General features: G+C 44.7%; 1 protein-coding gene across 1 annotated transcript in view; it reads right to left on the bottom strand.

Annotated features, from left to right (window-relative positions):
- The window catches only part of ZNF106 (zinc finger protein 106), a 102,433-nt gene that overhangs the window by 84,480 nt on the left and 51 nt on the right, over window positions 1-17,902 (bottom strand). The window contains exons 2-5 of the mRNA XM_085862712.1: window positions 17,671-17,802; window positions 17,435-17,541; window positions 16,388-16,449; window positions 7,247-7,390 (exon numbers count right to left, since the gene is read on the bottom strand). Of these exons, the coding sequence (XP_085718838.1) occupies window positions 7,247-7,390; window positions 16,388-16,449; window positions 17,435-17,482 (254 nt within the window). The 5' untranslated portion in view covers window positions 17,483-17,541; window positions 17,671-17,802. The remainder of the gene's footprint in view (window positions 1-7,246; window positions 7,391-16,387; window positions 16,450-17,434; window positions 17,542-17,670; window positions 17,803-17,902) is intronic.

The following is a 17,902-nucleotide window of genomic DNA, read 5'->3' as shown; positions in this document are numbered from 1 at the left end:
CAAGTTAGCTCAATAATTGCCGTGCGGTACCTTTATCAACTGGGCTACTATGGAAGAGCAGCTCGGAGAAAACCTCTTCTTAGACTAGTCAACATTCAAAGGAGAAAGAGTGGGCTGACGAGATGGCCACCAGACCCTTGGAGTTTTGGCAAGCTCATTTTTTCAGAAAAGTCCCAATTTACTCAATTTTCTGAAAGTGGACGCGTACGGGTCTGGAGACTTTTCAGTCAGGAGTTTTGTTTGAACCAATTGCAGCCAACTGTCAAACACAGTGGTTTTTCAGTGACGGTGTGGGGAACAATCTGAAGTGCTGGTCGGTCAGAGCTTGTGGAGTGTGTTGGCAACATCAACTCTGCGACGCACATTTCTATCCTTGAGGATGGACTTCTCCCCATCTTCTCCACTTGTCAGATGGTCAAAAACCAACACTCGGTTCATGGAAGATGGAGCTCCATGCCACACTGCAAAAAGACCAAAGAATGGCAGGAGAGAAATGGGATCAAGCGACTTCCATGGGCAAGTCAGTCTCCTGACATGAATCCCATTGAACACCTCTGGGCCATATTTAATCGAGCTGTGCGGAAAAAGTCCAGGAAACCAACATCACGGGCAGAATTTCTTAACGTTTTGTGTGAAGCCTGGGCAGAAATCCCACAAGAGAAAATTTCGGAACTCATTAGTTCTACGTCTGAAAGAGTAAAAGCATTGAAATCTGCAAATGGCAAGTCCACAAAATACTAGTATATCTATCTATAATTCCAGCAGTGTGTGTGTGTGCGCGTGCGCGTGTGCGTGTCTGTCTGTCCGTCTGTTTGTCTGCAACCAGCGTTTCTCGACGACCGCCGGTCCGATCTGATTGAAACTTGCCAGGAATATTGCTGGGGACCCGCGGATGTGCCTTTTCAAGCTTTGATATTAATCAGATAAGCGGTTCCCAAGTTAGGGCCATTTATCTGTCAACCAATGACAAGACACGGTGCTATGACATCACGAATGACGTCACAATTAATGTTTATTTATTTATTATTCTTATTTTTTTTGCACGATTGACGGTTCGATCTGATTGAAACTTACCATGAATATTGCCGGGGCCCCGCGGATGTGCCTTTTCAAGGTTTGATATCAATCGGACGAGTGGTTCCCAAGTTACGGCCATTTATCTGTCGACCAATGACAGAACACGGTGATGCTATGACATCACGAATGACGTCACAATTAATATTTATTTTTGATTTTTTTTTGCACGATTGACGTCACAATATTTTTTTTTTTTTTTTTTGCACGATTGACGTCACAATTATTATTCTTCTTCGTTTGGTATGACGTCACAATTGACGCTGGGGACCTGAGTATGTGCCTTTTCAAGGTTTGCTATCGTTCTTTATCCGTTTCAGCTGTTTCCCAAGTGTTTCCCAAGGTTTGAAAGCTGTTTTTTCCCAAGGTTCGAATTAATTGTTCAAATTATTAATTAATCCCAAGGTTTGGGGGGGGGCGAGAGAGAAGGGACGAGAGAGGGGGGGCGTCACAATTCGAGAGAGGAGGGGGCGAGAGAGGGGGCGGGAGAGGGGGCGAGAGAGAGGAGCAAGAGAGAGGAGCAAGAGAGAGGGGCAAGAGAGGAGGGAGGAGAGAGGAGGGGCGAGACTTGGGGGAGCGAGGAGGGGGCGAGAGAGAGGGGGCGTCACAATTCTTCTTCGTTTGATATGACGTCACAATTGATGCTGGGGACCTGAGTATGTTTCCCAGGTGTTTCCCAAGTTATGGCCATTTATGATACGGTTGGTCCGATGTAATTGAAAAAAAAATGCCCCAATCCAGTCGTCGTTTACGAGAGTGAAGGAACGAAGCTGCACATACTGGCACGCCTCACCCACGAGAGAGGGTACTGGCACGAGAGAGGGGGACAGAGGAGGGGGCGAGAGAGGGAGGGGTGAAAAAATGCCCCAATCCAGTCGTCGTTTACGCACCTACGGGCCCGCACTAGTATAATAAAATGGACCAAATGTTCTTCAAATGTTAAATAAATAAATTCTTTTTAAATCATGGTGTCTGTTTACTTCTGTCATGTCTCTGTATGTAAGCCAATGTATCATCTACTCCTCCAAGAGGATTTGACAGGAAGCAAAAACTTTCAGGGTCCCCCCCACCCATTTCATCCTCCACCCTCCACCCCCCAAAACCACTCTCCCCTCAACCATTCCCCCCACAATCCCTCATCAACTATCAACCTCACACCCCTCTCCACCATCTCCCCACAATACCCACCACCATCCCCCCACAAATTTCCATCAACCATTACCCGAAGAATACCCACCACCACCCCACTTCGCCGAACACCACTCCAGCCTCCACTGGGTTCGGAAATCGACACAGCATGACCACAGACATAAATGGCTTCCCATGAAAGCATGAAACAGGACGATCCTGTAACGTACAGGACACCTGGCCAGCCTGTGACGGTGGGACAAAGCATTCGGCACCGATTTTGTCAGCGGTGTCCGAGTGTGCCTGGGCCGTGTTGGCTGTCGGGCGATGACTGGTATTTCTGCAGACGTAATAAAACTGATCAATTGATACAAAATCCCTCGTTAACAGTCAATTGAACAAAAGAACAGGCAAGCCTTCCAATCTGACGTGAACATGTGACCGGCGTTTTAATCTTCACCAACACCTCCATCTTCACTTCTGCCTTCATCTGAATCACTTGCTCAAGTCTCGAAACTATACGGCTCCACAATTCCCCCGAAAGTGTTTCCATTACTAATTGGATCCAACAGTTTCTTAAAAATCCCAATGATCAGTTTCAACATACTGAGAACCTTCAGTTGCCAACGACCGTGGAATCGGTATTGGAATTCGAGCTGGAAATACACCGTTTCTCGATGTGAGCCGCCATTTGGATCAAGGTGGGTTCTGGGTGTGACGTCACTGGAGAAAATCGACTCTTTAAGGGCTTTTTTTGGAACTTTGTTATTGGCAAAAAAAATTCAAATTTGACCGTGATTAATGATTTTCAAAAAAAATTTTAAAATTGTGTTTGGGTTCTCTTTTAAGGAGTCTCCGTTTCCTCCTATATAAGAGAGTCGGACTCCAGTCATGTTGTTTTGTGTTGAATCAATGTCTTCGACTTCTCCCTAATTTTCGTGTGTACCTCTCTGGTCAACCACCACAATCTATTTCTGCCTCTACCTTTACACCTCACTGGAATATACCTACTCTGCACTCTACACATTTGTTCCTTGAAGGTTTCCCATTTTCCGATGCAGACCGCCCACTCATTAACTTTACCCAATATAAAGCTCCCAAATCACTTATCTTACCCTTAATGTATGCCCTTCTGAAACCCAACAACCTTACACCACTGTCCCAAACTTCACATCTCCACAATGTAGTCGCGCTTATTATATTGTGTTCGCTCATCCCCAGATGTTTTTGTCCCTCGACCAGAATGGGACATTTGCTGAAAAAGAGATCCAACACAGCATTCCCCCTCATGGGCTTTTCTACAAACTGGGTTAAAAAGCAATCTTGGGCTAGGTCTATAAAATACTCATCTGCTCTGCCCTTTCCCTGGACCTAATCGATCCCGGGCAAGTTAAATACCCCATAATGGATACTCTTCCCTTATCACGGTCGCTTTTGAATTATTCACATATCTATCTTTCCTGCTCTTTCCTCACACCAGGAAGCGTGTAAAAGCATCCTTCAAGTATCATACTATTCTTGCAATAACAAATATATACCGACTCGGAATCCTCCCCATCAATTCCCTTCTTGATATCATGTGATGACAACATTCCAGTTTTGGGTGGACATCATGTGAATACCACATGACCCACGCAAGACTCGCAGGAGGAACATAATGATGGTACATCAATAAAGGATGTGATGAATTTTGACGGAACTTACTGGGGGACTCTGCGTACTGGCGCCATCTTTAAGACATTGCTTTTCTCTCCACACTCAGTATAATAGACAACAAAATTCCTTCTCCCCGTGAATGCCAACCCATGGGCCTTGTCCATGCTCTACACCAGTGATCTTCACTATTTTTTAGATGGGGTGCTACTTTTGCCGATATGACATCAGTGTGAGAGCCACCACACCGCCTGCAGGACTCCATAATGGCTGCTATTAGGCCACGCCTCCACATACTCTTCTTCGTTGTGGTTAGATGGGCTGCAAGCGTAATTGTTTGTATACTGTAACCATATCCTAATGCATAGTAATGGTACTTTTATGCTTCACAGTGGAACACTCATTTGAAACAATTAGGTCAATTGAATAGCATTTACGGATTATGATGGGGTGTTTTCACATTTATGTATTGCTACAGATTTCAGAATCCGATCCGACGAATGCATACAAACATCTAGGTCCTCAGACAGTTATTTCCTGAAATGCATGTCCAGGAAAGACCCATCCCCATGTCTGGTGGGATTCTAACTTTGATGCGTTGAGAAGGGTAAAGAATAGATTCCCTCTCTTATGGAAAGCTCATTTTTCTCTTTACGACAGATACATACATGCACGTGAGACAGCCGTGAGCCCAACGGAGCTCGACATACACCTCTTTCCATCAACGTTGACACCCATCTTTTCCATCGATGTTTGACACACTGTTCAGCAGCTCTATGGACGAGAGATGGCTCTTTTTCGGATCGGGCTGAACATTGAGGTGAAAATTTAATTGTTGTGGACATTTTATGAGCGCTTCACATTTTCGCTTGGTAATTCTGGCAAGTGGCTGCTTTTTGCTGTTCGTCCAGCAGCACAAACATGGCATTGTAAGCCAGGAATGATCGCGGGACGGGCGGGTTGTCATGTGCAACGATGTGCAAATGTGCGAGGTGGATTTGGCTGCAGTCTGCTTAAGGCTCCGCCTAGACGGGCCAACTATAAAGAGGACGAGAGGTCCGTTTTTTCCAGTCAGTTGGCAATAGCTGGTTGCGGTTCTTACAGCTTTGAGAGTTTTGCAACAGTTTGTGTCAATTGATGACAGCTGGGCAACGGCTATTTTCGGTTCCAGACAGGCGGTCGCTTCGTCGGTTCCAGACAGGCGGTCGCTTCGTCGGTTCCAGTCAGGCGGTCGCTTCGTCGGTTCCAGTCAGGCGGTCGCTTCGTCGGTTCCAGTCAGGCGGTCGCTTCGTCGGTTCCAGCCAGGCGGTCGCTTCGTCGGTTCCAGTCAGGCGGTCGCTTCGTCGGTTCCAGTCAGGCGGTCGCTTTGGCGGTTCCAGTCAGAGGGCTGCTTCGTTCAGTTTCAGTCAGACGTTTGGTGAGCTGGCGACAGTTGAGTTTGTGGCAGTTGGTGACGGCCTTGCAGCCTTATATACAGTTTCTCGCAGCCTCAGCTTCTCACAGCTCCTAACAGCTGTCCTTTGGTTGTGGTGCCTGATTGGGTGATGATGTGACATCGATTGGCGTTCAAGCCTGTTCGCGAGTGGGTGCACGGCAAGGCAGGGCGCTGGCAATGGACAAGGCACGCTCACACATTTCAGGACGTTTTATTTGATGCACGACGACTTCTATTTAGTGAGCGAGACTGGATTTCTCTCCCCCCCCCCCCCCCCCGAATGATCTGCTGGGTACCCTTGTCTCGTGTTTAATTGTTAAGTAAGGCATAGGGATAAGCATCTGTTCTTTGTGCATTTTTCTATCAGTGCCTGATTAATTCCTTATTTGCTTGCGATCATTTTGATTGATTTGAATGTACTTATTTTTTTACCACACAGAAATAAAAAGTTATTTTTATTGATTTCTTCCTTATTAATAAATTTCTTTGTTGACATTCCAACCCGTGCTTGTCCTTTCCTTCCATTGATCCAGCATTGTCTGAAACTAGATGGACTGGGAGGTAATTACCAAACAAATTAACCTGTAATAGTCGGCACGCACCAGCGGTTAAACACTCGGCCACCCTAACTAAGATCGAATCAAGATAAGATTGGTGCTTGGCCGAGGGCACGCTCCCCGTTCAGGAAACCACGTGACCTCCAGTTAAATGGCAAAAATAGATGGTGGACACTGGAACTCGTGGTCAACCGATTGGCGTTCGTGGTTCTAAAGCAACCCACTGTATTGCAAAGTTAATTGTGAGCGGTGGCCCCAGGTCTGGCTCTTCCGAGGACAAACGGGGATTAACCCCCTCATAATACACTCAGTACCCGTGGCCGTAACACTTAACAGTATTATCGGCTGCACTTTAGGCCGCCAGTGGCCCGTGCAGTGAAGAACAGGGCTCTGCACTATAAATGCTGAGCACCAAGCAAGGAAGCAACATGCCCCACTTTTAAAGTCTTGGATATGACACTGCCAGCTTTGGAATCAAACTGCTTACCATCCAAACTCACACAAAACACTAACCATTCTGGCACAAAGTCTAGTTAATGATCAAGTTGCCTCTGCCATCCTATTGAAGTGGTCACAGTCATTGCCCCTCATTAAACTTTCTGACCACCAGCAAGAATTTTTATTATTATTCTCCTTCTTCTTTACCCCATTCCCTGTGCAGTTTCTCAAAACATAGTGCTCCTTCGTTTACATCAAGTACTCTGTCAAAGAGGAAACATTGGAGACTGCAACCCACCATGCAAAGTCAAGCAATATGTATAACCAAGGTTAAGAATAGAGTAAGGACGACTTATAAACCTTGTATGATTTGATCGATTCTCAACATCTGGTTGTTTTTGAGATTTTTGCGATTACAAGAGCAATCCAATTTTTTTTAATGTCAATCGTCGTGTGACATATCCTGCTGTGTCAGTTACAGGCTGATTATATTCAGGTCTTTGGACGGTGAAATTAAATCCGTGATTAGGGTGTGGTTTTGTTGTGCCCACTAGAGAGAGCGTGGCTTAGCTTTCCGAAAGCCATTGTGTCCTGACTGCAGCTCACAAATAGCACAATAATCAAAAATGCAGAAAAGCTAAAATTCCAATGATCATATGATGTACACTTTTATATATGGAAGCTAACTAACAAATCAGATACTCAGTATGAAATCTGTACACTACAGCATATTCGAAAGGGGATATCATATGCGTAAATGAATGAAAACGATGAAAAATAAATTCCACCACATTTACACATGAAGGGTCCATCATGCTTTAGGCAGCTAAAATGAAAAAGCAATTATTTCTCCCAATAACATTCAACAAAAATGTTTTTTGTTTTTTTTCAAGGCAGGCTTAGAACATGATCTTCACTTGTGTTTCAGAGCATCCAAAGATAATCCCTGTCAAGTACTTGCCTGGAGGTACTTGATGGCATGCTGTTCAAGTCCCACCCAAGCTTGCAAATTCGGTGCTTGTGATCTTGAGTGCCCAGGTGCTGTGCAAAAGTAGGCAAGTCCTTCATGATGATGTTGCAGGCAAAACATTTGTGCGTACAGCCCCTGGCAGACAAATGAAAAATGAAAAATACATTTCAGTCGCCTTAAGATCTCGGATCAACATCTGATTGAGGGTCAGAACGAACTGCTTTTGAACTACAGTGAAGATATAGAAGTTTTTAGGAGTTGGAAAAAAAAGTCATCGTTTGGAATATTTTTATGTCGTTTAAAAGCAAACCATCTGATGACACATTTTAAAAATTCAATTTTTCTTATAAATACAGCTGACAATTTACAGGGTGTTCCTAAATATATTTTCCGTTTTGAATGTAGATACAAAATCACGACAACAGCACTTGGTGGAGTGCATACCGCCGCCAGGCTGAACAGTATATGTTTTGTATCCCACCAAAAGGCCAAATCTGGATCCAGACCTCAACCAAAATCCAATTGGCTTGTTCTAGTCACCTCCCCAACTTATCCTCCAACTTTCATTTGAATCCATCCACAACTCTTTGAAATTTCATGCTATTGTTTTTCGCCCTTTCTCTCAATGGTGAAGAATCACTTTAAAAATTCTAGTAGCTGGATCCGGATCTTCACCAAAATGGAATCAATTCCTCTTTATCACACACTGAACCTGCCCACCAAATTTCATCCGGATCCGTCTACAACTTTTTGAGATATCCTGCACACAAACAGACAAACAAGCAAACAAACAGACAGACAGACGGGGTGAAAACATAACCTCCTTCCACCTTCGGTGGCAGAAGTAAGAAGGCGGTGTAAAAATCGCTGCAGCAACAGCAATAAACTTCGTACAACTTCGAAGACCTTTATTTTTATTTCAATTGAATTATGTACAGGTAGTGGACAAAACAACAAAAAATGGAAACACCAATGTAAAGTCACTTAATAGGACATTGCGCCACCATGTGCTGCTTGTACGGCCTGTATGTGCCGCATCGATTTTCCCAAAGAGTCCACAAGCGTCTGGAATTATGCATGAGGGATGCGGCACCATTCTTTCACAAGAAAGTTGATCCACTCACACCGACCCGATGGAGGTGGAAAACACCATCTCAGGTGTCGTTCCAAAATATCCCAGAAATGCTTGATTGGGTTCAGAACTGGTGATTGAGAAGGCCACAACATATTGATAACATCAGTGTCATGCTCATCAAAGTATGCTGGGATGTTATTTGCTTAACACGTGCACCACACCTGTGTGGAAGCCATTGCTTGGTGTCCCTCATTTACCGAGGTGTTTCTTATTTTTTGTGCATTACCTGCACGTGAACACTGCAGAATACCTTATTGGCACTTTCAAAAACCTTCTGTTTAACAGTACTTCAAAATTTTTTTACAGAGTTTTACGTTATCTCGACCAATCAAATTTGCCATTCACAGATCCTTCCCATGTTCTTTTTTTCTCAATACTGTACGGGATAAGTTGTTCCATGATATCGAGTATTTTGCACTTTTGATAACTTCAAAGCCTCAAGATAAAAAAAAACCAGAGTGATATGACCTTGGCACCCCGACTATATAATTCACAGGTGTGTATGTGTGTGTGTGTGTGTGTGTGTGTGTGTGTGTGTGTGTGTGTGTGTGTGTGTGTGTGTGTGTGTGTGTGTGTGTGTGTGTGTGTGTGTGTGTGTGTGTGTGTGTGTGTGTGTGTGTGTGTGTGTGTCGCACTACTTCGATTTCTGGGCCGATTACATCAAGACTTGCTACATAGGATCAGCATGACCCCAATTCGTGCATGGGATGTTTTTATCTTTCCTGGTGGTGTTGGTGGGGAGAAGGCAAGGTTGGGGGGTGGGGGGGTGAGGGTGGGGGGGTGAGGGTGAGGGGTGGGAGGAAGCAAATTTTCTCTGTAAATGTGTGTTGTAATACCCTCTTCCACCTCGAGTGATACTACACAAGTCCCCACCCTTTACAGTACAGTATTGCTGCCCCCACATTTTCCAGTGCAGTGAGGCGTTTTGAATAAGGATAATAACATAACCCCCCCTGGCTGCTCCCAAAGGAAGCTGGTGCCTCTAGTTTTTCTCAAAGTCCATTATTACACAAGAGCTGTCGCCATTAACAAAAAATATATATTTTGCATATCTACACAAGGAAACATCCAAATAACATGAATTAGGTGTCCAAGCTGATGTTTTGAGGGTTTCTGATTTCAATGAAGCTATTCAAATGATTATTGGATGCATATTCAATTATTTGTTATACAAATTAGCTGTCACCATTGATGAAAAAGTGTTTTTATCATATATATCTTTTTCAGTTCAAGCATATATAATGGATGAGTACTTCTTCATACCTTGTGGAAAAGAGAAAGCTGGCAAGCCAGTGACCATTGCCAGGCCAGACCGTGTTCGTACGATTTTATCAGGTCGAGCAAACTTTGACAGTATGGTCTTCCTGATAATCTCAGAAGACTAGTGGCCGACGAAAATGGTACCACCAGATGCCCTAGAGACTGTTTCCTCTTACATGTCACGGTGTCACACACAAAGGGATCTGAAACGAGTTCTGAAATGACATTCTGCAAAGGTTTCATAAAAGGTGAACACGTGACGCATCACATGAAGGGGCCATGGAATGGAATATTGTCCGTAATGTTCATAGAGACAACTTTCATGCGCTGCGGCCATGGCCCACATGGAATGACAATGAAACCACACAGGATTTAAAAATAGGACCAATGGACATGTAGCTTATCAGGGCCCTGGCTTAATGTTGTAACCCAAATTTGGTAGCATTCTAACTGGTGGGTCTGGAGAAGATGATGTTTGAAAGAATTTAGTAAGTTGGCCATTTTGACCCACTAAAAAAATCAAGTGACCGTAATGAGCTTTGCAATCCCCATTACCTAGTCAGGATCAGAACGCTGTAACCAAATTTGAGACAGATCAGCCCAGTGGTTTGGCTGGAGAAGTCGAAACAGGAGACGGACGGACAGACAGAGAGACGGACGGATGGTGCACGATGATAATACCTTATCTGGAATTCCAATTCCAGATAAGATAAAAAGGGAATATAGCATGCATATATGTAGTGGGATTGTCCAGGATTGTGGAGATATTTCAGAGAGGTGTGTAAACAGAAGCAACTACCCACAAGAAGGGGAGACCATTTCTCCTTACTTCTCCTTAGTTACTTCATTTCATTATTAGTTTATTTCATTTCTCCTTAGTTACCTCCTGTTACTGTCTACCCCTCTGACATATGTCAGTGCCTTGTGCCTTACAAGTCAGTTCCTTGTATCCAATGGCAAAAGGTGCTCCATAAATACAATTGTTATTATTATCATCTTGCATGAGATCCAGTGTGGAAGACAGAGGGAAGATATGGCAGAAGCTCCAGTCTTGTATTGATCTTCTTCATCCGACTGATCATCAAGATGGCATAATCAACATCGTTCCTGGAATAATATGGGAGAAGGTGAATGCATCAAAGGCTGTTCAGGTCAGAAAAGCACATATCCACTTCTATGAAAAAGTTGGCCGTTGGGAATCGATGCAAAATTGCCGAAAGAGGTTGCAACCATGGCTGTGACAAGATAATAAGTGTGTGTTGGATCTATGGAAGTTTGACATGAATGTCACCTACTCAAGGGTACTTGGCCTGCAGTCTCACAAAATTAAGTTGAGTAAAGTACTGCAATATGAGCTCGCACCAATGCCTCCATCCATGTTCGACGACAAAGGAAAGTCAACACTAAAGAAGAACCCCCAAGTGGGAACCTCTTCAATATTCAGTCAACATGCAAGTGGACATAAGCTAAACCTGCAGACTCCACTGCCACCTCAAACAGTTGTCTTGACTGTGACAGAGAGCAAGGTTTAACTGATAGAAATTCTTTGTCAACATTTGATTGAGAAAGGTCACCAAAGAAAGCCGAACAACCACAAGTTCATTGTTACAGGTCAGGCATCTTCCCCCATGGAAACGTACCACGGAGAGAGAAAGAATTGAGACAATCTGAAAACAGCTCAAGAAATCGGATGTGATTATTATCCAGCAAGTGGATGATGTTGCTGATGATGGGGTCAAATGCATCAATGTCCTTTGTGATGCTACTGATGTATTCAACTTACTTGTGCATCGCTTCATGGAGCTTCATCTAAAGTGCTGCCTCACAATGGAAGGCACAAGTGCAGGGCATGCATTTGTAAACAGAGAAGTAACTGCCAAAAAAAACATGAAGGAATCATCTGACAACTAGAACGGGCACTCATAGAGCGCATACCTTCGCCGCCACTACTTTTTTGTTCTTGGTATGAGTGTGGGGAACTGGTTTCATATGAATGGTCTTATGACACAAACCACATATCTATAATGTCATGACCCCCCCCGACTTTCGGGGGCTACGGACTAAACAACAATCAACTCACGTCGTTTTGGCGAGTCTTCACTTGCAAGCTCGTTGAATACAACGTTTCAACAAGAGAAGGTAATCTCGTTTGATGCTGGTTTCATGCAAATCAAATAAGAATTGACTGAGTTATGCCGAAAACCGCATATTTTTCAAGGGCGTGACCCCCCCCCCCCCCGACATTTTACCCCAACCGGTGACATGTGTTATGACGTCATTGTGTCACAAGATTGGGCATTAAATTCTGAACATTTTGGTGCTGGGTTCATGTAAAGCGGACAAGATTGACCGCGTTATGATAAAAACCGCATATTTTTCAAGGTCGTGACCCCCCTGACCTTTGACCCCTAACCGGTAACAAGAGTATGGGCGTCATTGTGTCATATTGCATATCACAAGATGAGGCGTTGAATTCTGAACATTTTGGCGTTAGTTTTTTTTTTTTGAGTTATACGAATCACAAGATTACAAATAAATAAATAAATAAATAAATAAATAAATACACGCCGACCAAAACATAACCTTTCGCAGAATGCGAAGGTAATTACCAACAGCACATGCACTTACTGGCCACAACATAGTGGCATCCCTGTGGGGAAGGGAGGGGGGGGGGGAAAATCACTCCTGGAAACACTCAAAGCTGTTCAAGCAACTTCAGAAACTTGGCAATGTTGACACAAACATAAACGAGGTAATAGCAGAGACTCTGGGTTTATTGCTGCATATTATGGGAGCAAGAAGAGCGATAGCATGTCTGATGTTCACCTAGATATTTGGTCGAACAAGATGGCTAATCCAAAAGTCACTGCTGCTCCAAACTTAAAGGCTCTGCCACCGACCACTGAAGTCTTTGAAGAAAATGTTCACCATGCTCATATTCAGATAAATATTGAGGTCAGTGTCCAAATCAGAACCACCAGCTTGGGATCCAACAAGTTACTGTTGGTTTTGTGATGAAGTGTCAATGTTTATGATACCAATTATGTTGCCACCAAAGGTCACCCTGGCTCCAACTGAAGTGTTGGAGACCAGTTGATGCGGATGTGCATCAGACAACCCATGCTCCACAGCACAACATCACTGCAATGCTGGCAAATTGACGTGCACACAGTTTTGTGCCTAACGGGGAGATAACGTCTGCAAAAATGAACGAACACAGGCATTTACCGACGAGGATTCCAATAACGAGTGAGGTATTCCTAAAAGAGAGAGGCAATCCACATATAGGGTAAAGGAGATCTTCAGAAAACATGCGGAAAAACAACAAAAAAGAATTTAAAATAGCTTGGAAGCTAATTTGCATAATTCAGGAAACAACGTACATTTGACTATCTTTTATATGACCTCATCGAAATCAGTGACCACAGAAACATGGGTTTAGACACCTCACTTGTGGTGTTTGCATGCATACTTGTGGAGATATTCTGAAAAAGCATCACAATTGTGTTCAATGCCAACAGCTAATTTGCATATTAATAGGGTTTTATTCTTTGTTAATGCTCAAGGTTGTCAATGTGGCATCACTTGGCTGACTCATAACGAAGGCTTGAAGATTACAAAAAAAATAAAATAATAATAAACCCCCCCCCCCCCACGGGACTTGTGATTTTCAGCTGTACATGTGGAATAGTGCAAGTTGTTTAACCACTGATCCTTGCCGGAGGGAGTTTTTGACACCATACGTCACTCGAGGAGGGAGCCAGCATTACAAGTCATTAAAAGGTTGTGTGAACCAAAGCTGGCGAACAACCGTGGACACTATCTTTTGATTTTGAAGCACCATATTCTTTAGAGTATTAGTGCTGCTGAAGAAGATTCTTGGCAAGGGTGAAACTGGGTGGTTTGTCAATGCTTTTCTGGTGTTATTTATTATTATTATTATTATTATTATTATTATTATTATTATTTTAAAACAAAGTCTTTGGTTCAACTCGGCTGGGGTTTGAACCACCAACCTTCCAGACAAACAACAAACAAAACAGGCTTACTAAACGACAAACTCTTGTCTCTACCACATACATTTTTGAGGAATCTATCTGGGAATGTCAAAATAAAAAAATCCTGAATTCCAACGCTGAGTAAGAGCCTTTAGTTTAGCTCCAGCCCACATTACTCCCCATTAGAAATACTATTTCTGTTGACTCAGTAATGGATATTAAGGAGGAGATGCGTAGGAATTTCCTTGACTATCTCAAGCAACAGGCAAGAGCAGTTGTCCTGGGCATTTATGCCTTTGACAAAATTAGGGCATTTACAATAACAGAACGGAAAACTAGAACGGGCACTCGGTGGAGCGCATACCTCCGCCAGGCCGAACAGTTTACGTTTTGTGTCCCACCGATAGGCTGGATCTGCTGACCTGAACCACAATCTAATTGGCTTGTTTTTATCATGTCACAAGCTCATCCACCAAGTTGTCATAATCTATCTACAACTTTGAGATATTGTGCCATATGTCGTTTTTGGCCCCATCTCTCAATGGTGAAGTATCACTTATAAAAATGAAAAAATTAAAAAATTCTCGTATCCGGATCTTCACGAAAATCGAATCGATTCGTCCTTGTTAGTGTTACACACCCAACCTGTCCACCACATTTTGTCCGAATCCGTCCGCAACTTTTTGAGATATCCTGTTCACAGACAGACAAAGACAAATAAGCAGACAGAGGTGAAAACATAATCTCCATCCACCTTCAGCACGGCAGAGGTAACTCGTCTCTGTGAAGGCATTGGTGGACTCATAAAGCTGTGGATGGAATTAAAAGGGACACTGATTGGGGCATACCGACTGCCCCAAGGATAAGCGGACGTTTCAGGCGTTAGTTAATACTTAGTCGAAACGACAACCAACGCTTCATCTTTTGCTCCAAGAATTCATCCGATGGACGTACCGATTTGTCACAAAGTTTTTGCGAGTGTTGTTGTTACATTTTTGCAATTTCTTCCTGTTTACAAAAAGGAGAAAAGAAAGTTTTGATCAGGTTCATAATCCTTGTACAGCAGTGGTACTAAATGTGGAAGGGAATAACGAGATCTCTTGTGCAAGTTGTACCTTCCAAGTTTGGTACACGATCGCATTGTCATCAAGTACAAATATGTGGTGTCATCGCCAACGGGTATCTCCCAGTGAGAGATTCCGACACAGTTGGCACGCCAGTTGTCTCAAACCATAACCCAAGGGCAAGCAAACTAAATCTGGCACTGTTACTATGCGTTGGACAGCAGACGGTGGCCTGCCATGTGTACCCAATTTGTTTCTTCCTGAGAATGCTTTCGTTAACATTCCATTTCAAAAACAGCAGGCAAAAAAAAAGAAGAAATTCCCAACTCTTTCCTACAGAGATTATAGCATTACAGAAGAGGAAACATGGAATTTCAATTGCAGTTTTTATCAATTTGATATATTTAGTACAATATCTCAGGATTCAAGGCCAATGAAACAGAGAAGTGATGCAATAATGTTGAACATAAACTATTACTCACCTGAAAAACTGACAAACTGAGGAGCCTCTTTTAGTTTGAAGTTTAATATTCGTTCAACAGAACCCATCTGCTACGGTTACAAGAACACAAGGAAATCTCGACGCAAGAAGAGTCCAATAAGCCCATCATGCCATTGCCACATTCACACCCCCCCCCTCCCAACCCAATCACGTCAGCCATGAACACGCCTCATCTTCCACGACACCAACCCAACCAACTCCACAACAACATTTGATTTGCAAATTACTTTTGAAGCAGATATTAGAGGACGATACTTTTTAAGAAGCACAAAATACAGCTCGGCTTTTTGAGGAGAAATTGTCGATGGTAGGTTGTGAAATTTAGATTTTTGTTGCTTTTATATTTCACATTTACCAATGTTCATATGAGCATACATACTGCAGAGGCAACTCTTCTAAAAAAAATTCCACCCCAATACTGGACCAGTTGAACTAAAATTATTGTAAGCTGTATTTTTATCGACACTTATTTTAATTATCTTCTCCTATTCAACCTTCTCCTATTCCTAGTCAACAGGATACCTCAAAAAGTTGTGGACAGATCCGGATGAAATTTTGTGGACAGGTTGGGTGTGTGACAAAGACGAACTGAGTAGGTTTTGGTGAAGATCTGAATCTGCATCCGACTCCTGGAATTTTTTTAAGTGATTCTTCACCATTGAGAGATCGGGCTAAAAATGATATATAGCACGATATCTCAAAAAGTTGTGGACGGATTGAAATCAAAAAGTTGTGGATCACGAAACTTGGTGGACATGTTGGGTGTGTGACAAGGAAGAATTGATTCAATTTTGGTGAAGATCTGGATCCGGATCTGGATTTGGATACGTGAGTTATTTAATTGTTAAGATGATTCGTCACCATTGAGAGATTGGGCTGAAAACGATATAGTACTGTATCACATGATATTTCAAAAATTTATTGGGCCTGATATGTTCTCGTGGATCAGGTATTGCTTGACGGAGGTATGCGCTCTACCGAGTGTCCTTCGAGTTTTGTTGACGAACAGTGTATATTTTTTTATTTTTAACAAATATTTCTCATTGGCATGCCTGGTTAACAAATATGCATGCCACAAAATACCGTGTATTATTTTGAAACTTCAAACATTTTTGAAAAACAAACACGGGGAACCCAACAAGAGCAAGAGGCAACATATCAAACAGAACATACCGTCCGATGGCTTTTTCAATTTCACGATGGTGCAACATGCTTGATTTGTGGCCATTGGACTCCTGTGAAAGGATATAGAGGAAGGTGTGTGTGAGCACAATGAGGGGAGTTTAAGTTTATCAATGGTGAAGATTAGGGATGGATACCACAGGATAAAAAGCAGAGGCAGTGGGCGCGTGGGATGGAAGGGCGGGCGGTGGGAGCGTGGGACAGAAGGGCAGGTGGTGGACGCGTGGGACGGGAGGGCGAGCTGTGGGCGCGTGGGACGGAAGGGCGAGTGGTGGGCGCGTGGGACGGGAGGGCGAGCGCGGGATGGGTTGGCGAGACGGGAGGGCGAGCGGTGGACGCACGGGACGGGAGGGCGAGCGGTGGACGCGCGGGACGGGAGGGCGAGCTGTGGACACGTGGGACGGGAGGGCGAGCGGTGGACGCGCGGGACGGGAGGGCGAGCGGTGGACGTGCGGGACGGGAGGGCGAGCGGTGGACGCGCGGGACGGGAGGGCGAGTGGTGGACACGTGGGACGGGAGGGCGAGCGGTGGACGCGCGGGACGGGAGGGTGAGCTGTGGGCGCGCGGGACGAAAGGGCGAGCGGTGGACACGCGAGACGGGAGGGCGAGCTGTGGACACGTGGGACGGGAGGGCGAGCGGTGGACGTGCGGGACGGGAGGGCGAGCGGTGGACGCGCGGGACGGGAGGGCGAGCGGTGGACACGTGGGACGGGAGGGCGAGCGGTGGACACGTGGGACGGGAGGGCGAGCGGTGGACGTGCGGGACGGGAGGGCGAGCGCGGGATGGGTTGGCGAGACGGGAGGGCGAGCGGTGGACGCGCGGGACGGGAGGGCGAGCGGTGGACACGTGGGACGGGAGGGCGAGCGGTGGACGCGCGGGACGGGAGGGCGAGCGGTGGACGCGCGGGATGGGAGGGCGAGCGGTGGACGCGCGGGACGGAGCAGCAGGACACGGAAACACGAAATGGACACGATCATTTTCCCAAGGGAAGGAGAAAACGTCGTCCAACTTGTGAACGAACCAAAGTTTGTGTTCACCTGCGAGTTTTCGAAGACGAAATTGCAAAGAGAGCATTTCATCGTCATCCTTGTCTATTCGTGATGAGCTTCTTGAGATTCCAACAAAACGTGGTGTTCAACGTGACCTTGAAAACAAAAACGATCACATCCAGTGAGTTTCCATCGTTGTTTACAGTCCCACATCACCACACCGACAACGAACTCCGTGTGATAAATTTTCAAACTCCACACGTACACTGGCCATCCCTGCACACCTTGTGCTCGGACGACCATTTATCCACGGCTGCCTGTCCCTCACGCCTGATCTTTCCCTTCTCTGGTCGTCTCGATCTCACGACCAGCCAGCCGAGCCGACCCAACCGCCATTTGTCACCACCTGCCTCGGCCTGCACATGCAGATCCGAAATTCCACACAAACGCATCAAACCAGGAACGTTCTCTCACGTTTCACTTTTAAATAATTCATTGAACATTTGAACTGGTGAA

This window comes from Eptatretus burgeri, chromosome 2, assembly GCF_056783735.1.
Source record: "Eptatretus burgeri isolate ZD-2024b chromosome 2, Ebu_testis_v1, whole genome shotgun sequence".
Classification (NCBI taxonomy): Eukaryota; Metazoa; Chordata; class Myxini; order Myxiniformes; family Myxinidae; genus Eptatretus; species Eptatretus burgeri.
Note: the sequence above shows the minus strand (reverse complement) of the source record. Positions and strands in the feature narration are given on the sequence as shown.